This window comes from Brassica napus, chromosome C7, assembly GCF_020379485.1.
Source record: "Brassica napus cultivar Da-Ae chromosome C7, Da-Ae, whole genome shotgun sequence".
In the NCBI taxonomy this organism is placed as follows: Eukaryota; Viridiplantae; Streptophyta; class Magnoliopsida; order Brassicales; family Brassicaceae; genus Brassica; species Brassica napus.
Genome location: NC_063450.1, coordinates 40,592,069 through 40,615,752, shown reverse-complemented (window position 1 = coordinate 40,615,752; position 23,684 = coordinate 40,592,069). Strand labels below are relative to the sequence as shown.

Sequence of the window (23,684 nt, the reverse complement as noted above, 5' to 3'; positions counted from 1 at the left end):
AAAACGTCTATAAATTATTATAAATTTGAAGATCACCACTCTTAAAATTTTGTGATCAATAGATTATTTTTTTTGTCATAATAAGTTACAAATGATCATAAAATTGTATTAATATGAACTTTTATTTAATATTATAAGAAGATACACATGATTTTAAAACCATATGAGTAAAAAATATCATTTAATAATAAAACATATATATATATATATAGATTAAACTATATACCATAAGATTACATAAATATTTTAATATTAAAACTTTCAATGAATTTTCAAAAACATTTATAAATTATAAACTTATTAAAGATTTCACATTGAAAATTTTGTTATCGATGATTTAAATATTCAGTTATAAAACGATATGAATGATCATAGAAGTGTATGATTATAAATTCTCATTTAATAAATGACTATATAAAATATACTATTCTTAAAAAAATAGGTTGGTCCGTCTTAACTTACATTATATTTTTTATTAAACTAACTATCGAATATTCGAATTGATAAATAACCTACCAAATATTGTTTTTGCTCTTTCCTTAATTAGAAGCTACGAAATTACCTAATATGATTAACGTATATATAAAAATTAATTATTATTAATAATAAATATTTGATAACAATTTTGGTATCTTAGTTCTTTTTTTAATTTTATATTATTAAAAGATATTAAAAAAATCATATTAAATATATAATAAAAACATTTATATTTTTTCTTATATTTTGAATTTTTCAAAACATCTATATATTATTAGAAATTTGAAGATTCTCACTCTGAAAATTTTGTGATCAATATATTATTTTTTTTATTATAATAAGTTACAAATGATCATAAAATATAACGCATATGAATTTTTATTTAATAAATATTCAAACTAAATATATATATATATATATATATATATATATACTAATGATTTAAAGCAACAAGATTGGCTGATCAATTTAGTTGTCCAGTTGAAATCTTTCAAAAGTATGTGAAAGACTAAAGTCAAAGTAAATATGGATTTAGAATAGTAGTTATATTTTACTAACCAAAATACCGAAAAAAACCGAACCGAATCGAAACCAACCCGATATCTGGATTGAACACCCCTAATTCAAATGAAGCCAAACTATTGTTTCATTCTCCAAAATATAATAAAAATAATAACTTAATTTCGCGCAAGGCGCGGGTCTTATCCTAGTATATATATTAAATTGTACTACAACGAAAATTGTAGGACTGGGTACATAAAAAAATGGTTCAAGATGTATTATACATTTTTTTTAGAAACTTTTTATGATCCATTTACGGTTCTCAGCATGCTTAATCGATTAGTTTGCAGTTACGCGCCAAAACAAAGCTAAACTACAACGTTTGATGGGTTTAAGCTTGGCTTGATTTTAGTGGACTTATTAAAACCTTGAAGGATATGATTTCTTCTTCTTGAATGTGCATGTTTTGCCACTATGAGACTACTACTTCTTGGTTATTCCTTGAATAATAATACGTAGAACATGTGCATACACACGTACTTTATAACAAATTGCATCTATATATGCATAAGTTTGGTCTTATACACTTATAAGGAAATGGTATATTTTAGCTAGTGGTAAAGCGTGGGGAGAAGAATATAAGGTGACAAATATTCAAGCAAGTTTTAAAAAAGAACATGATGTCAGAGAACTGAAACTGTTCTTATGCATGGAGTTTCCATTTTTGGCAATCAAAAAGGTTACATACGATAACATAAACATCACCGAATACAAACATCACATGCTTTATCTCTGTCTATATTATGTCTCTGTGCGTATATATGAGACATGTAGGAGAGAGACCAAGAGAAGAGCTAGATGGATTTCTCTTGTTTCCAAGAAACCAATGCAGTGGAGTTGGATCCTGAAAGAGAGTGATGAATCAAAGAAGAAGCAGAGAGGTCCTAGGGTTTGTAGTAGAGGACATTGGAGAATCTCAGCTCATGGAACTTGTTGCTGTTTACGGTCCTCAGACCTGGAACCACATTGCAGAGAAGATGCAAGGAAGAACAGGTAAAAAAACTAGCATTTTAGTTTAAATCTTTCCTCTGCCACTTTCAGGAAAAAGTGAACTTAACAATATGTTTTTTTAGGCAAGAGTCGGAGATTGAGGTGGTTTAACCAGTTAGATCCAAGGATCAACATGAGAGCTTTCAATCTTGAGGAAGAAGAGAGGCTACTTGCAGCTCACAGAGCATTTTGGTAACTAATGGGCTATGATTGCTAAGCTTTTCAATGGAAGAACAGGCAATGCCTTAATGAATCACTGGCATGTTCTCATGGCAAGAAAGTTGAGGCAGCAATCAACTTTTCACATCAGAATGGGTCTGCTCATAAACCTACTGCAGATCACATAAGCGTCAATCTTTCTTTGGGTTTGTGTCTTCCTCTTACTCTATCTAGTACTTAGATATACATCCAGTGAGTCTCCATTATCTTTTGCCAATAATCAAATCTCTCTTACTGAATCTCTTGCTATAGTTTCCATATGTATCCCTTGGGATCAGTATGCTTATGGAAGCATATCATTTTTTAGCTCAAAGTTTCCCCACCAAAGTGAAACCAAATTACAAAATAAAACACTCAGCACATATCTCCCTTACGGATTCTGAGTTACACCATGAATTGAATTCTAAGAATGGTCTACAACGAGGCAAAGAATCAAGGACCAAGCAAACTATAGCAGTTTTGCATTCCATAACTGCTCATGCACTCTGAGCCGTGCTTGCCATTGCTTCTTGGAGTTCCTCCATTGTAAGGAGCCTCGTGCTCTTCACATGTTCTCCTTTTGCGTAGGAATCTATATCCTCAATGTTCACTTCCTTCATTGCAAACTGGTTTCCCACCGCCTTGACTGTCTTCTCAACAAAATCTGATCTTTCAATGTAATCCTTCATCCTACACACGAACTCTGTGTGATCTCTTTCCTGCAACGTACCAAAAACAATTGCAACTGATCAAGTAATCACTTTGAAGAGACATTTTAGATAGAGATGAAAATAAGGATCATACCAACCGGTACTGTGGCACTTTGGAAGGAAGCTTAAGGTAAGCCATGTTTCTAACATTGTAGTCCCATAGAAATGACGTGTGGTGTATCCATCGATTCCTAATTATTGACTGAGCATTCCCACCAAATTTACGGTCACCAAAAACATAATCTGAAGAAGAAATAGAAAGAGGAAACATTAAACCTTTTCACTGTGGATTAATAAGAAGGCAGAGTAACTAACAAGAAAATCTAAAAAGAGTTTCACACACCGTTCTCACGTAGATGGAAACCATCAACACCTTCAAACACTTCACCATACAAGGAGCCACTCCATGCCATGACGGAACGAGGATAAGGCTGGACACTTGGAACGTCATCCTTGTTGCAAATCAAACTCACAAAGAGAGTGCTCTTGTCAACAATCACCGTCCCACCTCCGGTGAATCTTTTGATCACCGGTATTCGATCTTTTATAACAGGTCCAACCTCAAGAAGCTGAGAAGGCTTCCTGTAAACAGAGACATGCTTCAAAGTCAACATTCTCGGCAATGATTTCATCACAAAAGGCAGAGGCAAGGTCTTTTTACCCTGACATTCCCATGACAATGGTAGGGACATTGGTTCCATCGTTAACGATGCACCAATTATCAGTTGATGCTCTAAGAAGCCTCTCTTCTAAAAGAAGCTGTTCCAAAATTGGTGTTCCTTTAAGTCTAACGAGATTCATCAACGGAGCTCTACTTATACTCATCTTAAACCCTTTGGAGTACAAATCAAAACAAGGGCTTCTAGTAAAAGATAAGTTCTTCAAAAAACCCAGAAAGCAAAAAACGTGGAGAAGATCGAAAAACAGACAAAGCTGGAAACTTTGATTGATTTGTATCAAATCTCAATTCAGACAAGAAGGAATCTTACCTTAAAGCGAGAAACTCCGACGATGGACGCTGCTCGGCGATCTCGGAGAGACTCTATAGGTCGTTAGAAGCTTCAAGGGTCGAAGCAACGCGCTTTGTCGACGCTTGTGCAACTTCTATTGTATACCCAAAGACAGCTTCTTGACGGTAAGTCGGAATCAGTTCTTGTCTTTGTTACTAGAGCGTTGACAAGAGAGGGAATAGATTTAAGCTATGTGCGCGCAAGGTGTTCGATTTAATGCCGCAAAGAGATTATCTATGTTGTGTGTTTAAGTTGAAAGCTACGAAATTACTAAAAAGTCCTCGAGATACCATGAAAGGCTGATTCAGCCATGTTTATTAAGCTTTTTTTTTTTTTTTTTTTGGTCGACTACCCGTGTAAATTAGATCAAGTGGTGGCAACGAGCTGATTCTCCACCATGTTTAAGCATTTAAACATACACAATCTCACATCCCAAGTAGAAGAATTAAGAACAAAATTAATACGTTTGGTGAAAAAGAATAATAATAATCATATGATTTTAGCAGAAGCTACTCTCCATGAACTTAACAAATCCGTTAAAATCGATTCTTCCGTCTTTGTTTCCATCTAACGATCTGATCATAACCGAGCAGTTCTCTAGGTAAGATCCTTCTTTGAAACCCAAGATTGTCAGAACTCTCTGCAGCTCTGTAGCGTCGATGAAGCCGTCTCTGTTTTCATCGAACACGTCAAAAGCTTGCTTCACTTCCTCCAAGCTCGCCTCTTTCTCCTCGAACAAACTTGACATCTCCTTGGAACTGTACCGTTCTTGAAGCTCGTCGCTTTCTTGGTCGGCAGAAAGACCTAAGCTTCTCATAACCATCTCTGCGTCTTCTCTAGAGAGATAATCATCTTCGTCTTCTTCTTCTTGCTCTTCTATGTTTGTGATCACAGTCTGGTCTTGGTTCCTCACACGTTGATGGTGTTGAAGAAGAGGCAAGAATCTGGACAAAAAGATGCGAGCAGAAGAAACCCATCTCCCTAAACTGATGAGGAACAAGTTGAACAGAGCAAGGAAAAAGAGGGAAGATGATTGTTTGCACTCAGACAATAAACTCTTCTCCATGGTTGTGTGTTTTGATATGAATGAATACAAAGAACTAAGTAATGCGTCGTAGAGGAAATATTGAAGATATAGAATGTGTGTGTTTTAGATGAAGTATATATATAGATATGATAGTGTTTTTTAAAAAGGCAACAGAGAGGAAGGTGGTGCAGGTAGAGACAAGACAAAGTCCGTGTTTGATTAGAAAATGGAAATAAGTAAGTTTCTTTCTATTTCCTGGAACATTGTTGGAATGGTTAGGAGTTGTTTGGTCTTATTTGGAGAAAGTATGGACGGCTTGACTTGATTTTTATTTTTTAATTTAATAATTTGTGTGTGTATAATTTTCTTCTTTTTATTAATAAAGAAGAAGGAAAACATGCAGATACATGGACTGAAAATCTTTGGAAGAATTCAAACTTTATTATACTATGCATGTTTTCATCGGTCTGTTATATATGTATATATATCTGTTAAATTTCGAGACTTTGTGTACAGTTAGAATTCAACTATCCTTCTGTAACATCAAAACTCGAGAGACCAAGACTTTGAATTTACACAAGAAGTTCTTTTTTTAACTAGTGTTATTTCCATCCTGATTTGACTCGGTATATGAATGCAATTAACTTCTTAAGCACGATCATGTAAAAATAAATAAACACACAAAGGTATATTGTTTATTATCTAATTAACTTTCCAATGTGAATGTCTCATTAACAATTTAGGATTTATGGTTAAAAAAAACTCAAGTGAAACAAAACTCTTTTGAGAATGTTTTTTTTTAATATATATTTATTTATTAAACCCGAAACACGGGAAATCAGATCCGGTTACAAACCCGCTTTGAACAAAAGTTTCCAAATCAATCTATTATAAAAACTAGCTTCGTCCGCCCACTCAACCTGGCACATTCCGCTAATTTGTATTTCGAAATCTTTAGAAATTGGTTGCTGTTCTCAACCATCGACGATGACCACGAGAAGGTGAGGTTCTCCTCATTTCCTCGGATGCCGGGACTTCCCGTGTCGCTACCGGAATAGCTGGTTCCCGATGATCGCTACGAAAGCTTGTAACCTTCACTGTCACTGAAGCGCTAGACGAACAAAAGCTAGGGAGGGTCAAGATACATACCGCGAACCATCTTGCCTTTGCCAAGAAACCCCGGCTTGATTCAAAGCCACACATCGTCCGATGAAGCCTCCTAAATCTGCACAGCAACTGTCCAAGCACACTGCCACCGAGAATCAAGTGACTCGCGACGACACTGGGATGTGAAACCTGAACCAACCGAGATACCAAACGGGCACCTATGAAACCCGTTAAACGATTGCCACCTTTGAGGACCAAAGGACGGAGGCTGAGACTCTAGAATAGCCATTCTCCGGTGCCACAGAGAAAGCTCGATTAAACCTGAGAGACAAATCCTCCACGCAAGACGGCCGTCGCCACTTACGGGAGATACCAAGACAATGACAAGTTAAGCACCACCTGAAAAGAGGAGAGTCCTCCAATACCCACCAATCGGCCATAGACGACCGTTATCCGAGCAGAAGGAGGAACACCCGCGACCTGAAACCGAGCTGGGCACCACCACTGCTGCATACCACAGCCCACAAGTCACAACCGAGAACACTCGAAACAACTCCTGACTCGAGCACAGAGGAAACGAGCCCCCACGACACCGAGGAGACGCGCAAAACCACTTGCTGAAGCCGAACACCTCATAGGAGATCTCGTGTTTCACCACGAAGCCCACTGGAGAGAGATCCCGACGATACCTAACTCGGGCTTGAAATCAAAACGAGATAGATCTAAAAAGAGGAAACACGATCTAAGCTCTAACCCAAAAATCCGACTCCGCCGAGAGCCTCCACTACACACCACCGCACCATACCTCCAGAAACAACCAAAGCCGCCGCCGTCTACAAACACTCTTCGCGAGCAGAGGCTGAGAGAGGCTGAGACAGGATGAAGACGGAGGCCCAGAACCACGAACAAGACGGCAGAGGAGCAGAGGACCAGAGAAACAAAGGTAAAACAGATGCAGGGAGAAGGAGACCGCGCCGGCCGGACGCCGAAGAAGACTTAAAATGGCTTTTGGGTTTGCTCGAGGTCGGGAGAGAAACGAGAGGAGGAGAGAGAGTAAGATCTTAATGAGATAAATTCTCTTTTGAGAATGTTAAACTCTACTATTCTCATTCACGATCTACTTCCACGCTTTAGTGTATGTCCAAGTGATTCACGCTGTCTAGGGAGAGAACTAAATAGATGCATACATAGTCTGATCTTCTTCTATGAATATTGACATTAAAGCCAGCCATAACTGAAACCAGCTTGACAAAAATACATAAAGATTTTCATCCATCATAAAGCAATAAAAACATAACGTTTTACGTTCAAATGAAAGTATGTGTCCTTATTCTTCATAAGACATAACTTAGGTTCACCTTCTTGGGTGAACCTATAAATTCACTCCACCCTTTAGGACCCATGAAAGTGACACATAGATTATTAATTAAAAAATATTAAATTAAATAAAAAATAGCTACAAAAAATAAAAACGTTAATTTTAACAACGCTAACGTTTTCAGCTAAACCCTAAACCCTAAATCTTAAATTCTAATCCCTATACCCTAAATTCTAAACCCAAATTCAAACCCCTAAACTCAAAACCTATACCTGAAACCCTAATCCTAGACCCTAAACCCAAATTATATACCCTAAACCCAAAAACTAGACTATAAACCTAAACTTTATACCCTAAACCCAAGTCCTAGACCCTAAACCCAAACCGTAAATCTTAAACCCAAATTATATACCCTAAACCCAAAACCTTAACCATAAGTCCAAACGGTACCGTAAACCCAAATCCTAGACCTAAAACCCAAACGGTAAACCCCAAACTTAGATGCTATAGGGTTTGGGTTAAGATTTACGGTTTGGGTTTATGGTCTAAGACTTGGGTTTAGGTTTATAGTTTATTTTTGGGTTTAAGGTATATAATTTGGGTTTAGGGTCTAAGATTAGGGTTTAGGGTATAGGGTTTGAGTTTAGGGGTTTGGAATTGAGTTTAGAATTGAACAGAACTTAGGTTTACCCTGAGGTGAACCATTAAATTCACCCCACCCTTTAGAACTAATCAAAGTGATACATAGATTATTAATTAAAAAATATTAAATCAAATAAAAAATAGCTACAAAAAAATAAAAACGTTAATTTTAACGACGCTAACGCTTTCATCTAAACCCTAAACCCTAAATCTTAAATTCTAAACCCTATACCCTAAATTCTAAACCCAAATCCAAACCCCTAAACCCAAAACCTATACCCTAAACCCTAATCCTAGACCCTAAACCCAAATTATATACCCTAAACCCAAAAACTAGACTATAAACTTAAACTCTATACCCTAAACCCAAGTCCTAGACCCTAAACCCAAACCGTAAATCTTAAACCCAAATTATGTACCCTAAACCCAAAACCTTAACCATAAGTCCAAACGGTAAATCCTAAACCCAAACCGTAAATCCTAAACCCAAAACCTATACCGTAAACCCAAATCCTAGACCTAAAACCCAAACGGTAAACCCCAAACTTAGATGCTATAGGGTTTGGGTTTATGGTCTAAGACTTGGGTTTAGGGTATAGGGTTTAGGTTTATGGTCTATTTTTGGGTTTAAGGTATATAATTTGGGTATAGGGTCTAAGATTAGGGTTTAGGGTATAGGGTTTGGGTTTAGGGGTTTGGATTTGGGTTTAGAATTTAGGGTATAGAGTTTAGAATTTAAGATTTAGGGTTTAGGGTTTAGATGAAAGCGTTAGCGTCGTTAAAATTAACGTTTTTATATTTTGTAGCTATTTTTTATTTGATTTAATATTTTTTAATTAATAATCTATATGTCAATTTGATTGCTCATAAAGGGTTGGTGAATTTGCAGGTTTATCCCTAGGGTAAACCTAAGTTTTGTTCTTCTTCGTATAATTTTTTTCCATAATGACAAATACAATTGAAATGGTCACGACCCTTCACGTTTACTCCGGACCTGGCCGTTGGTGATATATTATACTCCCTCTGTTTTTAAAAGATGCATATTCTAAACTTTTCACATATATTAAGAAAACTCATTAAATATGCATTGTTTTTTGGGCAAATCTCCAAAATAGCACATTTCTAAGTTTATATCACAAAAATAGCACTCAAAAACTAAAATGACCAAAATAGCACATTTCTAAGTTTATCCTTTGAAAATTTTAATTTTTTTATTTTTCAAAATTTGAAATCTTATCCCCAAAAACTCATTTCTCAACTCTAAACCCTAAACACTAAACTTTAAACCCTAAACCCTAAACTCTAAACCCTAAACCCTAAATCCTAAACCCTAAACCCTAAACTCTAAACCCTAAACCCTAAACTCTAAACCCTAAATCCTAAACCCTAAACCCTAAAATCTAAACCCTAAACCCCAAACACTAAACCCTAAACCCTAAACCCTAAATCCTAAACTCCACCCTTTAACTGTAAACCCTAAGTTTGTGACTTTTGATAAAACATTAAGTGCTATTTTTGTGACTTTTGACCTTGAGTGCTAGTTTGAGAACATAAACTTGATTTAGTGCTATTTTTGTTTTTTTATCTTGTTTTTTTTGTGAATAACAATTTTTCATAATTTTTAGCCAATAGAAATTCAATAAATACCATTAATTTTTTTGAAACTTACAATTTTTCATAAAATCATACATTGAAAAAGTAAAAAATGTATCTTTTTGAAACAAATTTTTTTTTCCAGAACATGCGTCTTTTAGGAACAGATGTAGTATTTGGTAAAGGATTGGTTTTATAGTTCCTATTTCTAGAAAAAGCAGTCAACAATACGTTCTTTTTGTAGCATAGTAGTTGATCACTAGAAAAAGCAGTCAACAATACGTCCTTTCTGGATTGGGTTTCTCTTAAAGTATAATAATGAAAAGAGGATGGAGATAAAGAAGCCCATACAACGAGTTTGTCACTTATTAATGGGCCTGAGTTTGGGTCTGGTTAAAACCCATAGAAGGATCTTTTAAAGAGTTTCAAAAATAAAATAAAATTTCCATTTTTTCGTATTTTGTAAAATTTAAGTATATGCTGCTTTTGGGATTTGTGCCTCTCTCTGGCTCTTCCATTTTCTGGTTGTGTGTGGTTTCCCTCATCGACTCTTCTGGGCTGCCCTCGATTTCGTTTCAAACGATCCTTTCGAGTTTCGATCGCCATCTCCCAACAGAGAAAGCTTCGAGCTCGAGAGAGAAGAATCCATGGGTTCCTCGCCGGTTCAGGGTCGGCTCGATATATTCGAGATATATCGCAGATTTTGTGGTAAAGTCTCTTCCTTTATCTTCCTTCTTCTTCGATCTGTTCATGTTTGTCCTTCAATTTGAAAAATATTTAAATCTTACACATATAGTATTGTTCTTAAGTTCTAGCTCGGTTGCTTGGAGGTCTGTGTTCTGTCTTTGAATCCTGAGTTGTTGTTCTGTTCCCAAATCCTCTGACATTGCTATGGATAAAGGTTGATTCTTTTGAGCTCAATGGTTTTGGGGTTTCGGTTGATGGAAAAGCTGATAACACATTATATGTATGAAGCTTCCTGCTTTGCTTATTGAAGTTGAGAATGGTGTAAAGTTTCTAGCTTTGCTTATTTATTGAAAGCTGAGATGTGTAAAGTTTCTAGCTTTGACTCATGGCTTTGATATTCTTGTGCAGACATTCGATCAAGTCAAGTCTTATGTAATATTAATAAAAACAACGAGGAAACACAAAGAACTAGTTATTCTAAAGAAGCGTTAACTCACCTCATGAGTCTAGTCGAGAACAAGTTTCAGGCAAGGTGATTGCTCAACGTCTTTTTGTTCTTCCTATTCTTCAGTGCACCAGTTCTTTTTACATATCTGCTGATCCGTTCGCTTATTTCTCCCTTTGCAATCCCATGATAGAAACTCCATTTTTGATGAATTGTTCAAGTTGATGTCACGGCTGGACTTAATGGCAAGTTTTTTCACAATCTCATTTCTTGACTAACTGCACTGTGATCTCTAACCTTTTGGTGGACTTTTATTTATAGGTGGACTTCTCCGAGTTTACCCGCTTCTATGATTTTGTTTTCTTTATGTGCCGTGAGAATGGACAGAAGAGTATAAGTAAGAGCTTCTTCTCCTTTCCAACCCAATCGTTTTGGTTATACCCTCAATGTCAGCCAATACTGATAGGTACCTCTTGATTGAATATTGTGCAGCTGTAGCAAAAGCTATTACCGCGTGGAAACTTGTTTTGGCTGGGAGGTTTAGATTACTTAACCGCTGGTGTGACTTCACCGAGGTACCCATCTCTTTCTTGTTTTTTTTTCTTATTAGTGTAAACGTTAGTTTCTTGTGTTTGTTTGTCTATCTAACGAGACGAAGGCGATGTTTTAACTTGTAGAAAAATCAACGGCACAATATTTCAGAAGATACCTGGCAACAAGTCTTGGCGTTTAGTCGTTGTGTTCATGAGAATCTTGAAGGATATGACTCCGAAGGTACAAATTTTATAAGATTTCTCACCAAAACAAGTGTATCTGTTTGTGTGTTGATTCAACTTATTGGTTTTTTTTTGTTACACTCAGGTGCTTGGCCTGTCCTCATCGATGAGTTTGTTGAGCATATGTACAGGTCCGGAACCAACACTTAACACATTATACACACTACACAGTAAACAATGAAAGCTTAATCTTTTTGTTGTTCATTCACAGTATTCTAGGACCGAGTAAGAACACTAGCTTGTCCTGTAACTGTGGTGACACAGAATCTGAATCATGCCTCTATGAAGATCCTCTTTCAGGTATGTTTGGTTTCTATAACCTGAGAGATTTTGTTTTTGTTGTATTTTCCTGACATTAGTCTTATTATCTTCTTCCTCTTCTGCTTATGTTGTTAGATAAGCATCATAAAGATGATAGTCGCTACCACACGGGTTTAAGAAGTGTTCCAGGCTTAAAGAGAAAAACATCCCAAGCCTACGATGATGAAGATGATGATGAAGAAGTATCTGAAAGTCGATACTCTTATTCGTCTCCATACTTGAAACGATTCAGATCCGAGGACAGCCCAAGATGTTCATCCAACTCGCAGTGTATGATTGAGCGAAGTCTCTCGCAAGGGTTTGCCAGTCTTTTATCGACTGGTGATAAGCCGTGAAACGCAAGAAACCATCCTACATAAGCAACAGATGATTATATACAAAACAAAAAAGAGGTCTCAAGTTAACGGTGAGTTCTTATTTTGTTGTGAGCTATATCATATTTGTTCCCCAATCGATTTATACACTGAGTTTCCATTTTACATTTTCGAGTTTTAGAGCAAAAAAGACTATTATGTTCCCTGTGTTATTTAATGTTGAATTTTCTTGAGAAAATATAATGATAAGTATTACTAGCTACTACAAACCATTATTAGCAAAGAAAGAGTTAGCATAACACTAAGCCCAAATTAATTAAAATTCCGAAATGAGGATTAAACATATAATGTATCATACTACCTCTAGTTCACTAATTGTCTTTTTTCATTTGTTAGTCTCTTGTCAAGTGCATTCATCACGCTATGAACATCAAATTAGTTAATATAAATATGTTTTTTTTATATCAAAATATATAAATATGTTAAGTATGTAAAATAACACCACATTTGATTTAATGCAGCTAACCGAATGAATCTAATCGTATAAATCACGTTAAAAGAGGTCAAATCTTCTTAATATTAACTCGTGCTTCAATTTATGAATTAACGGCTTTGTTCAACCCTTATAATTAATTAGGGAATAAATGAAAGAATTAAACTGCCTAAGAATCATAACACGTTGAGAAGAGAGAAAAAGGGAAGTTACGGCCACATAGTGCTGGGTTCGCGAGTCAACCCGCCCCGACCCGCCCCGCTCCGCCGCGGGTCGAATCATTTTTTCGATTCAAAAACTCGACCCGCATAACCCGCAAACAAAAACTTTTATATCCGCACTCGCCCCGCCAGAATCCGCGGGTAACCCGCCAAACCCGCGGGTAACCCGCCAAACCCGCGGGTAATATTAATTATATTAAAAATAGTTATTTTAATTAAAAATGATTATTTTCTAATTATATAATAATTATTTTAATTAAAAATAATTATTTTTTATTTATATAATAGTTATTTTTAAAAAATACTATTAAAAAAATATATTTATAATTAAAATTATACAAATATTTATTGTTTTTTATATATTTTACGAAAAATGTTTTTTTTTCAAATTTTTTTTTTTTTAATTTGCGGGTTGGCGGGTACCCGCGATTCAAATTCGGCTGACCCGCACCCGCCCCGCTCAAAATAATCTCGACCCGCACCCGCACCCGCGATTTAAAAATTTCAAATGGTTCGACCCGCACCCGCCCCGCGGCGGGTCAAACGGGACGGGACCCGCGGGCAATGATTAAAATTTCCAGCTCTACGGCCACATGAAGACTTTTTTTACTGTGTTTCCTCCCTGAAGAACATAACATCAGAAGGAACTTTTCTTGTAGTTTAATAAAAGACAAAACGTAATTGGGTTAAATATTATTTTAATTTTTTGACAACAATTAAAATAAAAACCACCCAATGTAAATAAGACGCCAAGGGTTGAAGATTAGTTAGAGGTTTAAAGTTTAAACGTGTATAATTTAGATTGTGGTTTAGATATTTAGATAATGTGGGTAAATTTATCAACTCGAATAAAAATCATAAAGTGATGTGACTCATCCGGAGGAAAAAATGTTGAAAAATTCTAGGCTTGTATTAAAGATATACTTCATAGGTTAGCGGTTTAAACGTCTAGAATTTAGAATGTATTTTAGATTTGAGAAAAATACTAAAATCTAATTAGTTGGCATTGAATGCCTATCTTGTAAGGCTATAAACCTAAACACCTAAACAAGTTTCCTCTACCTTCACATGTGTCATTACTTTTCCGTGTTCTCACCGCTTAGATATGGATACTTGATTTCGTGTCATTGTTCAGGCTCGGAGATTTGTTTTGGAGATTAAGCCCCTTAGATTCAGAGAAAGTCTAATTTCCCATTTATTTTCCAGGTAAGTTTTAGGGTTTTTGAATGGTTTATGTGATCTCTCATTATTTTATGTACGGGTTTCTATTATATACTTTGTTAGAGATGACAATCTTCCTTGAAATTTTGATATTATGATCAGACAATATTCATATGTATAGCCGCAACAACTATTTTCTTTGAATATTTGGTAACAACAAATTATTTCTGAAGTAATTGATTGCTTTATTCTATTTGCATTCACAGTCAGACATCACAATGCCTTTCGCTTTAGGTGATCACACCCATATTGATTAATATAATTGTTTTCTTGAAGATCTTCAATTATTTTCACGAAAAAGATATTATCACTATTTCTAAAAGAAGTTCAAATTGTACAAGTTGAAGACAAAGTTAACAACATATATATACACTGCATCATCGGTACTTTGTTGCATACGTTTGCAAAAATAAAATCACATTCTCTACTTTTCTATGAGAAGTTATTAGCAATGGAAGAAGATAACCACGAAAAACAACTTGACGATGGCGGATCTTCCTCTCTCTTTAAGACTTGCTTCAACGCACTCAATGCTCTTTCAGGTTAGTTTCTTTAGCTTCCATGCATTTACATACTTACTCATAACATAGTAATTAGTATTGCTAATGATGATAGTTTGAATTGTATTAGGAATTGGAATACTATCCGTACCATATTCACTAGCTCGTGGAGGATGGTTGAGTCTTTCACTTCTCTTACTCCTCGCCGCAACCGCCTTCTACACATCCTTACTCATTACAAAATGTATGAACGCTGATCGCACCATCAAAACGTATCCAGACATTGGAGAACGCGCGTTTGGTAGACCAGGAAGAATCATTGTGTCAGTCTTCATGCATCTAGAACTCTACCTAGTCACCACAGGTTTCTTGATCCTTGAAGGCGACAATCTTCACAATCTTTTCCCGGGGTTTAACATCAAACTGATGGGGGTGAGATTGAACGGGAAACAATCGTTCATGGCGTCAGTGGCTCTCGTCATCATGCCAACTCTATGGTGGGACAGTTTAAGCGTCTTGTCTTATGTTTCCATGAGTGGAGTTTTAGCTACGGCCGTGACTCTTGGATCAATATCTTGGGTCGGAGCATTTGATGGAATAGGCTTTCATCAAAGTGGAAAGCTGATCAACTGGAGTGGGATCCCTACTGCTCTGAGCTTGTATGCTTTTTGTTATGGTGCGCATCCCGTGTTGCCCACTTTGTATTCTTCTATGAAAAGCAAACATCAATTCAACAATGTAAGTCATTACATAAATGTTACGTTCTTTATCTTTTCTTTGGTATATTCTAAAAGTGAATACTAATAATGTTAATATTCGCCTTTTTTTGGCAGGTCCTACTTATATCTTTTATACTGTGCACCATTGGCTACACATCAATGGCGGTTTTGGGCTACTTAATGTATGGATCTAACACTTTATCACAAATCACATTGAATCTTCCGATTCATAAGACAAGTTCAAAGGTGGCTATATACACAACCCTCGTGAACCCCATAGCCAAATACGCATTGATGATCACACCAACGGTGAACACAATAAAAGATTGGTTTCCTAAGAAGTACGCCAAGAAATCATACTTGCATCTCTCGATAAGTACATTGTTCATAGCAAGTAGTGTGGTCATCGCTGAGACACTTCCTTTCTTCGGCTATATGATGTCTCTGGTTGGTGCATTACTGAGTGTAACGGTTTCCATTCTTCTCCCTTGCCTATGTTACTTGAAGATCTCTGGAAATTTCAAGAAACTTGGGTTTGAGACTGTAATGTTGTTTGGTATGGTTGTGATGAGTGTTCCCATTGGTGTTTTAGGAACTTACATTGCAATTCGAGAAATGGTTGGTAGTGTCTGAAACTTTATATTGATTATAAAGCAAATAAAGATGTTATAACAATTTATATGTTTATGTTTCTACATCTTGTTTTATAATGACATACTTTACTTTGTATGTGTATTAATATATCTATGCAGTATGCACTATACACTAATGATGTCGGTTAAATACAATAAGACATTAACCAGAAAGCAGGTTGCTGCAGAGAGATACCAAAACACCAAATTTAGGTAATTTTAATTTTATTAAAATACCAAAAAAATGAAATCATTTCACCAAAAATTAGTGTTTTTGTGAATGGTGTTAACCAAAATCGGGTACTACTATTCATTACATCAAATATTTTTAAAATAATATTTATTATATTATATTTAATAATATAATTAAATTAGTTTTAATACTTAGTTCATATTTTAATTAAAAATAAATACATTATTTATTATAAATTTTCATTTTATTTTAACAAAACTAAAATTAAATATATTTTTTAATTAATATTATAATTTAAATCATATTGTAACAAAAGAAAACATCTTATCTACTTTTATATTTTTTTTAAACTTTAAGAGTATGAAATATTAATTGTAACTAATATATTATACACACATCAAATTACAAACTCTAACCAAAAAAAATAAAATTAAAGGTAACAAAATTATTATTTATGAATTACAAATAATTAAATTATTAAATTTTTAAAACTAAATGAGTATATGTTTTTAGTTTAAAATTCAATGTTATGGTTAGAGAAAGGAATAATGTATGACATCAGAAAACACTAAAATTTGGTGTTGATGCTACTGTCGGAGTTGCCTTTTAAAGTTGAGTAGTGGACAATAGACAACAGACACTAATCAATCAAAACAGAGAAAGAAGATGAGTGGCTCTGATGTTCCGTCTCATAACTTATTCGTTTACGGCAGCATTCTTGAACCAGCTGCCGCCGCCGTGATCCTTGACCGCCCCGCTGATACCGTTCCCGCCCTTCTCCACGGCTAGTACGTTCACTTTCTTCCTCTCCGACTAGTTCTTTTCTGATATGTGATTAAACTATGATATGCTTTGTTTTGTAGTCACAAGTATAAACTCAAAGGACGTCCGTATCCATGTATTGTCCCCTTTGAGTCTGCAAAAGTCAACGGCAAGGTTTGAATCTATCTCAGTGTTCTGTTTTGATATGTATTTTGTATTTGAATATTTTTGTGTTGGTGAAGGTAATAACGGGAGTATCCGATGCTGAGCTAAACAAATTCGATGTGATTGAAGGTAATGAGTATGAGAGAGTAACAGTTGAAGTTGTAAGGATGGTAAGTGTTTGGGACAAGATCTTTGTCTCTGATCACAAATCTAATGCAAATTTTGGTGTGTTAATTTGTTCTGAGATTTGGAAGGATGTGATGATACAGGACAATTCGGAGAAGATGAAAGTGGAAACTTATGTTTGGGTTAACAAAGATGATCCTAGTATGTATGGAGAATGGGATTATGAGGTTAGATTTTTTTTTTTTGCTAATGGATAATGAAATGTTTTTGGGCAGATACTTAATTAACTTTGGGATTGTACGTGTGTGTATAGGAATGGAGAATGATTCATGCGGATAAATTCGTGGAGATGTTTAGGGAAGTGTTGGAATGGAACAAGAATCCAAATGGGAAGACTAGAGAGGATATCGTGAAATCACTGTCTGATGATTGACGATTCTTCAACAATTATGACATAAGTGGTTGTTTACAATTTGGCAGAAGAAGAGTAAGTAAAGAGTGTTTTTTTTTCTAATATATAATATGTTTGTGTTTTGTGTGTTGCTAGAACTTAAAATTGATCTTCTATTTGAATTTGTTTGTGTTACTATGGAATCTTGTCTGCCAAGAGTTTTACTTATACGTCAAATGATATGAAGTATTGTAGTTAAGAGTTTATTGCTAGGATTGTGTGCATTAGTTTCTTCTTATGCAAATGATAATGCTTGAGTTTGAAGATTATTGAACTACATTAAACCTCTATCCCCGCAATCTCAAACTACATATTAAAAGCAGAGGGTGAGGAGTAGAATGAGATGAAATAAAGTTGTCTAGTACTCTTCTGTTTTATAAAAAGTCCATTTCATAAAAGTTGGGAAGATATGTTAAAAAAAAATATTTAAAATTTTATTTTATCATTTATTAAAATATCTAATAGATTTTGTTTCTAATCAATACACTAAAATTTTGAATTTTATTAAACGAAAAAACTTTAAAACTTTTTTTGGTAAATTTAAAACTACATTTTTGATATGAAGAGAGTACTTATTGCTTCTTAGAGATTTTGAACATTTGATGGTCAGTATCAAATACACCACCAAACTAGGCAAGTACATTCGTACCAGAATAATCTACAATCATACACCAAGGGTTTATTTATTTATTTTGCATGAGTGTATTGCAAAAGAAGAAGAAAAAACTGAGGGCCGACGTTTGTAGTAATATAAGGTGTGGCGGCAATGACAACCATCATATTAATCATATCTAGTCAAATTTTGCTTCGTTACTTCAAAGATCAATTTGCTATTTTAATCGTTCAAAATAGAATATCTAAACTATTATTTTAGGCTTCTATTTTTTATCTACTTAAAAAGTTGTCATTTAAGTTTTGGACCTATTCATTTTTCATCAGAAACAAATATAACAATCTTTATAATTTGTTTATACAATATAATACAATATATAACATGTTTGAGCATTATTCTTTTCTAATACACTAACCATAATTAACCCATACGTTATACTCATCAATTATCTAAACAATTTGCATGACCAAATACTCATCAAATTTACAGCAATTACTCCTCTTTACAAAATATGCAACCATATAGTTTTGTTATTGTTAAAAAATAATACCCGATCTTACTCATGTTCTAACCTTGGTGACTATGACGAGAAACTTTTCACTTCTTACAAAATATACGATCATATGACAACAAACTCTTCACGTCTAACCTTAAGTGACCCTATGCACTTTCAAATATTCTCCTCCATTATTATTTTGTTCTTTAATCCTTTCCTCTTTAGTGGTCCAATAAATTCATTTTATAAAAAGTTAATAATATAGAAAGTGACAATGTCACTGACAATATATATAATCTTATATTATAATTAAAATAAATATAAAATGGATATTTCCATGTTTGTTTGAACTTCCTAGATTAGTGCAAAATATTTGAAAATTTTAACTGCATTGTTTGAGTACAAATCGCAACAACAAATGCCAAATATTTGAAAATTTGTTATGTTAAAATTTTTGTAAAGAAACCATTAAGATTTGTAAATAAAATGTTTAAATTTTTCATATTTGAAGTATATTCCAATATCTTTTAATTATAGTCTATTGTTTTTTTAATAAAAAAATAATCAAACTAATATAATATTATAATATACGAAGAAGGCTTGAGGATTTAACTAATACAAATATGAATAAGTTTACGACAGAGAGGAGATGGCTCACATTGTGGTTATTCTATGTCGTGTTCGCCGCCATCCCCCTCGCCACAGACCTCACATGAGCCAAGTTATAACTTACTTCATCCTTTCTCTTCTCCTAGGAGTCAGCCATTAATTTTTTTTTTAACGTTGCAAAATATAGTCTGAAGGATATATTTTAATATTTTTTTTGTGAAAAACAAGCAGATTCTGCATGCTTTAGAAGGAAACATATCACTATCAGAACTTCACTAATGGATGAGACCGGGTCAAAGCAATGTATACATCTCATATGGAGGGAGCATTGACTTAATTAGACTCGAGCCAATACAATACAATGATGAAATTAAGAAGTTTAGGAAAATGGCACTTGGAACTCAAGAGTACAACCTGTGAGTATGGACTGTACCCGTCGAGTTCTAGCAACGAGGTCCAAATCACACGTTAAATCTAGATGGGGAAGTTTAAAACAGCCAGTTAGGGTTATAGTTAACCGTCTCTTTAAATCAAGGAGTTTGCAGGTTTTTTGGATTCTTATTTTTTAATTAACCGTAAAGATTTGAGAAAATTGTCTAACTCTAACTGAAACCACTATGGTATAAGCATGATGCGTTTTAAATTATTTTTCTTTTGTTTCATTCTATAGAAGTTTAGTGATATTATTTTGAATGTTATTTTTTCATCTACTCTATTAAAACAGTATTGTGACCTATTGATAAATGTTATGTTCAACTATGTATTTTATTTATTTAAAGAATTATTTATCATATTAAATTAAAATTAAACACAAATATGATTAAAAAACAAATATAAAAATTAAATTTTTCAAAAAAAATTAAAGCAAAAAAAGGCGGGTCATAATTTAGTATCATATTAAAATTTGAGTCTGCTCAATATATTACTCCAAAATAATCAAGTTCAAGAGAAGTATCAAGTATGCACTTGTTTATGAAAAACAAAAAATGAGGACTGTTGACGAGGTAGAATTAAATAGTACTCCATAAAGAAAGGGTCAACTATCATTATTAATTTATTAATATCATATAAGGAAGAAAAATTCAAAGAAAGTTGGCGTCGATACGAGGTTATAAAAACAGAGCACTACTAAACTATCTTTCTCACATTTTCAAGAACATTCTCAAACTATAACTATCAAAGGAAAAAGAAGATGAGTAGTTCTGATCAATCCTCGTCGCACAACGTCTTTGTTTATGGCAGTTTTCAAGAACCAGCCGTCGTGGGCTTGATTCTTGAATGCACTCCTGTCATCGTCTCTGCTCAACTCCATGGCTTGTACGTCTTATACTTCACATCTCCCATCTTCCTTTTGCTTAGATTTTTTGGAGATTAATTAAATACGATTTTTTTTTGGGGATTTTGCAGTCACAGGTATAGACTCAAAGGGCGTTTGCATCCTTGTATTGCTCCTCTTGAGACCGGAGTCATCGACGGCAAGGTATGTTTTTCTTATATTAACTTTTTATTTTTTTCTTTTGATCTCAAAATCTCAAAAAGGGTTGACGGTTTTGTGCAGGTGCTAACTGGATTAACAGATGCTCAGCTAGAGAGTTTAGATATGATTGAAGGAGATGAGTACATGAGGAAGACTGTTGAAGTTTTATTAACTGTAAGTTTCACTTCCATCATCTCTAATGATCGTGAAATATTGCTTAAGTCTTTATTAATTAGTCACCATTTTATGACAGGACACATCCGATAATATGCAAGTGGAAGCCTTTATATGGGCTAACAAGGATGATCCTGACATGTATGGAGAATGGGATTTCGAGGTTTGAACAATTCACTCGCTCACAATTTCCATAATCATTAAAAACTAATAACTCTGTCTGAAGTTTATGTTGTTTAATGGTTTTTGGCTGCAAACTCTTTGTGTGGATATTTTTGACGTGGTAGGAATGGAAGCGGCTTCACATGGAGAAGTTCATAGAGGCGTCAGAGAAGTTCATCGAATGGAAGAAGAATCCAGATGGAAGATCAAGGGAAGAGTTTGCCAAATTTGTAGAAGAAGATCCTCCCGTGGCTTGAAGAACTTGTCGCCCTTTATCTTATCTTTAATTCCAAATAAATGAGTGTCATCACTAATAAAGTTATATAAGAGGCTTTGTGAGTTAGGAACACTAATAAGATGTTGTATTGCATTTGTATTCATTTATGAAACAAGAGTGGTATGATCATTTTTAATGTATTTGAGATTTAAGCATTATGTCGTTGGTGTAGTTTGGAGGTGCTCTTTATTAGTTGTGTCTTCATTCAGACAAATCTAATCTGAACCCAAAAAGTCATATCGAGTTGGAAAAATAATAGAAAAAATGCGAATGGTTTGACTATGACTGAAAAAATGCGAATGGTTTGACTATGACTGATAGAGATTGGTTTAAAATATTATTAAAATATGAAGAGATAGGGAGTACTAACTCAACTTGATTACAAACTGAAACAAAACAAGTTCGGAGGAAAGAAGATGGCTACTTCTGAACAATCTCCATCGTACAACGTCTTCGTCTACGGCAGTTTCCAGGAGCCAGCCGTTGTGAGTTTGATCCTAGAGTTCGCTCCTGTCATCGTCTCCGCTCAACTCCATGGCTTGTACCTTTCTTTATTTTTCTTATCCCATCTCTTTTCTTTTTGCTTAGACCTTGTGGAGACTGATCAGATCCGATTTCTTGTTTCTTTGCAGTCATCTTTACCGACTCAAAGGACGTTTGCATCCTTGTATTGCTCCATTTGAGTCTGGATTAGTCAACGGCAAGGTCTTGATTTCATCTCTTTCTATCTTCTTTAATTTTTTTCTTGATACCGAAATTCTTGTGCTCATAATCTCTACTAGTTGACAAGAATTTGCTTTTTTTCTATAGTGAGATTCAATTCATTGAATTGTTTTATTTGTATTTAAGGAATTGTTTTATTGGTGTTTAAGAAGTTTTATAAATAAATAGAAAAGCTTAAGTAGTTTTATACTTCCTCTGTCGTATCAAGTGTCTTTGTAGAGAAATTTTTTCGTTACAAAATAAGTATTGTTTTCGATTTTCAATACAAAATTTATTAATTTTATGCAGTAATTTATTTTTCTATTGGTTGAAATATGGTTAGATGTATAGTTAATTGTGTTTTTATATAGAAAATATACAAAATTAATTGTTTCTTTAATCCGTGTGCACAAGTTCAAAATGATAATTAATATGAAACTGATGGAGTATTTAATTTCTGAACTAATGAACATTGTCACTTGTTTGTCTCCGGTTTAAAATACACTCATAACCAATCTGTTATTTTTGAGATTTTAGGTACTAACTGGATTAACAGAAGCTCAGTTGAAGAATTTAGATATGATTCAAGGAGCTGAATACGTGAGGAAGACTGTTGAGGTTGTATTAACTGTAAGTATTTCTCTAATCACCATTACTATGATAATTAATGATCCAAAGATTGCTCAAACCAGTTATAAATACAGGAGACATCCGAGAAGATGGAAGTGGAAGCTTTAATTTGGGCCAACAAGGATGATCCAGACATGTATGGAGAATGGGATTTCGAGGTTTGAAACCATTATGTAATATTAGCTCACAAGTTTCCACTAATCATCAAAATCTAAATAGTCATATTTTTAAGTATTATGGTTGCTTAACGGTTTTAGCAAAACATTTTTGTGGGCTTGATTTGGTAAGGAATGGAAGCGGCTTCACATGGATAAATTCATAGAGGCGTCAAAGAAATTCATCGAATGGAAGAAGAATCCAGATGGCAAAACAAGGGAAGAGTTTGAGAAATTTGTACACGAGGATCCTCCTGTGGCGTGAAGACCTTGTCTGCCTTTTCTTGATATCTAATCGTTTACTCCAAAATAAAAAGGTCTCTCACTTCATGTGCAATAAGATTATAAGTTCTACTACATGAACATTGACTTGCATAATATCTTATCATTTCTAATCATTATATGTCATCAATCATTTTGTCCAAAAAAAAGAAGTCAGCAAATCAACCTGGTCTGTTTCTAAAAAAAAAAAACAACCTGGTCTGGTAAATACCCTTAAACTATCTAAAATTGTAGTAGAAAAAAAAAGAAAGAAAATCCAGTTTAAGAAAAAAAAAAATAAGAATGTTTTCACTTTATCATTTACTCCCTCTATTTTTTTAAGATAGATGTTCTAGAAAAATATTTTGTTTCCAAAAGATGTATTTTTCATGTTTTCAAAGCATATTTTGTCAACTAATAATGAAAAATTGTGTGTTTCAAAAATATTAATTACATTTCTTTTAATACT

General features: G+C 34.3%; 7 protein-coding genes across 15 annotated transcripts; 5 read left to right on the top strand and 2 right to left on the bottom strand.

Moving 5' to 3' along the window:
* Positions 1-2,455: 2,455 nt before the first annotated feature.
* Positions 2,456-4,170, bottom strand: LOC106407132 (lipoate-protein ligase LplJ). 4 transcript variants are annotated; one of them, XM_013847932.3, is made up of 5 exons: positions 3,926-4,159; positions 3,598-3,769; positions 3,280-3,518; positions 3,031-3,179; positions 2,456-2,945 (listed from the first exon to the last, which is right to left on the bottom strand). In XM_013847932.3, the coding sequence occupies exons 2-5, from the start codon at positions 3,759-3,761 to the stop codon at positions 2,724-2,726; spliced, it is 774 nt and encodes a 257-aa protein (XP_013703386.1). In that variant the 5' UTR covers positions 3,762-3,769; positions 3,926-4,159; the 3' UTR covers positions 2,456-2,723. The 4 variants fall into 4 exon arrangements, with proteins under 4 accessions (XP_013703386.1, XP_013703387.1, XP_048618120.1 ...); XM_013847933.3 differs by having other exon boundaries at positions 3,598-3,695; positions 3,926-4,150; XM_022707075.2 differs by having other exon boundaries at positions 2,679-2,945; positions 3,035-3,179; positions 3,926-4,170.
* A 137-nt stretch (positions 4,171-4,307) lies between these two features.
* On the bottom strand, positions 4,308-5,095 carry LOC106407133 (probable calcium-binding protein CML45). Its single transcript, XM_013847934.3, has one exon. The coding sequence runs from the start codon at positions 5,010-5,012 to the stop codon at positions 4,446-4,448; it is 567 nt and encodes a 188-aa protein (XP_013703388.2). The 5' UTR covers positions 5,013-5,095; the 3' UTR covers positions 4,308-4,445.
* Positions 5,096-10,085: 4,990 nt separating this feature from the next.
* LOC106407001 (defective in cullin neddylation protein AAR3) lies at positions 10,086-12,438 on the top strand. 4 transcript variants are annotated; one of them, XM_013847775.3, is made up of 10 exons: positions 10,117-10,341; positions 10,443-10,641; positions 10,729-10,852; positions 10,959-11,010; positions 11,087-11,162; positions 11,258-11,340; positions 11,443-11,539; positions 11,627-11,672; positions 11,753-11,841; positions 11,938-12,438. In XM_013847775.3, exons 3-10 carry the CDS (start codon positions 10,821-10,823, stop codon positions 12,195-12,197), a joined length of 735 nt encoding a protein of 244 aa, XP_013703229.1. In that variant the 5' UTR covers positions 10,117-10,341; positions 10,443-10,641; positions 10,729-10,820; the 3' UTR covers positions 12,198-12,438. The 4 variants fall into 4 exon arrangements, with proteins under 4 accessions (XP_013703228.1, XP_013703229.1, XP_022563045.1 ...); XM_022707324.2 differs by having other exon boundaries at positions 10,122-10,341; positions 10,443-10,534; XM_013847776.3 differs by having other exon boundaries at positions 10,146-10,341; positions 10,535-10,641.
* Positions 12,439-13,918: 1,480 nt separating this feature from the next.
* LOC106407585 (amino acid transporter AVT1I) lies at positions 13,919-16,065 on the top strand. Of its 2 annotated transcripts, XM_013848459.3 has the most exons (4): positions 13,919-14,096; positions 14,554-14,653; positions 14,742-15,349; positions 15,445-16,065. In XM_013848459.3, exons 2-4 carry the CDS (start codon positions 14,563-14,565, stop codon positions 15,961-15,963), a joined length of 1,218 nt encoding a protein of 405 aa, XP_013703913.1. In that variant the 5' UTR covers positions 13,919-14,096; positions 14,554-14,562; the 3' UTR covers positions 15,964-16,065. The 2 variants fall into 2 exon arrangements, with proteins under 2 accessions (XP_013703913.1, XP_022561373.1); XM_022705652.2 differs by lacking the exon at positions 13,919-14,096 and having other exon boundaries at positions 14,128-14,653.
* A 623-nt stretch (positions 16,066-16,688) lies between these two features.
* On the top strand, positions 16,689-17,865 carry LOC106408979 (protein AIG2 C). Its single transcript, XM_013849672.3, has 5 exons — positions 16,689-16,943; positions 17,019-17,091; positions 17,160-17,252; positions 17,352-17,435; positions 17,522-17,865. Exons 1-5 carry the CDS (start codon positions 16,822-16,824, stop codon positions 17,639-17,641), a joined length of 492 nt encoding a protein of 163 aa, XP_013705126.1. The 5' UTR covers positions 16,689-16,821; the 3' UTR covers positions 17,642-17,865.
* A 2,590-nt stretch (positions 17,866-20,455) lies between these two features.
* On the top strand, positions 20,456-21,625 carry LOC106407104 (protein AIG2 B-like). Its single transcript, XM_013847898.3, has 5 exons — positions 20,456-20,694; positions 20,785-20,857; positions 20,936-21,028; positions 21,108-21,191; positions 21,316-21,625. The coding sequence occupies exons 1-5, from the start codon at positions 20,570-20,572 to the stop codon at positions 21,445-21,447; spliced, it is 507 nt and encodes a 168-aa protein (XP_013703352.1). The 5' UTR covers positions 20,456-20,569; the 3' UTR covers positions 21,448-21,625.
* Positions 21,626-21,831: 206 nt separating this feature from the next.
* LOC106407105 (protein AIG2 A) lies at positions 21,832-23,366 on the top strand. 2 transcript variants are annotated; one of them, XM_022705376.2, is made up of 5 exons: positions 21,832-22,008; positions 22,100-22,172; positions 22,707-22,799; positions 22,874-22,972; positions 23,088-23,366. In XM_022705376.2, exons 1-4 carry the CDS (start codon positions 21,884-21,886, stop codon positions 22,961-22,963), a joined length of 381 nt encoding a protein of 126 aa, XP_022561097.1. In that variant the 5' UTR covers positions 21,832-21,883; the 3' UTR covers positions 22,964-22,972; positions 23,088-23,366. The 2 variants fall into 2 exon arrangements, with proteins under 2 accessions (XP_022561097.1, XP_013703353.1); XM_013847899.3 differs by having other exon boundaries at positions 21,833-22,008; positions 22,874-22,957.
* The last annotated feature ends 318 nt before the right edge of the window (positions 23,367-23,684 follow it).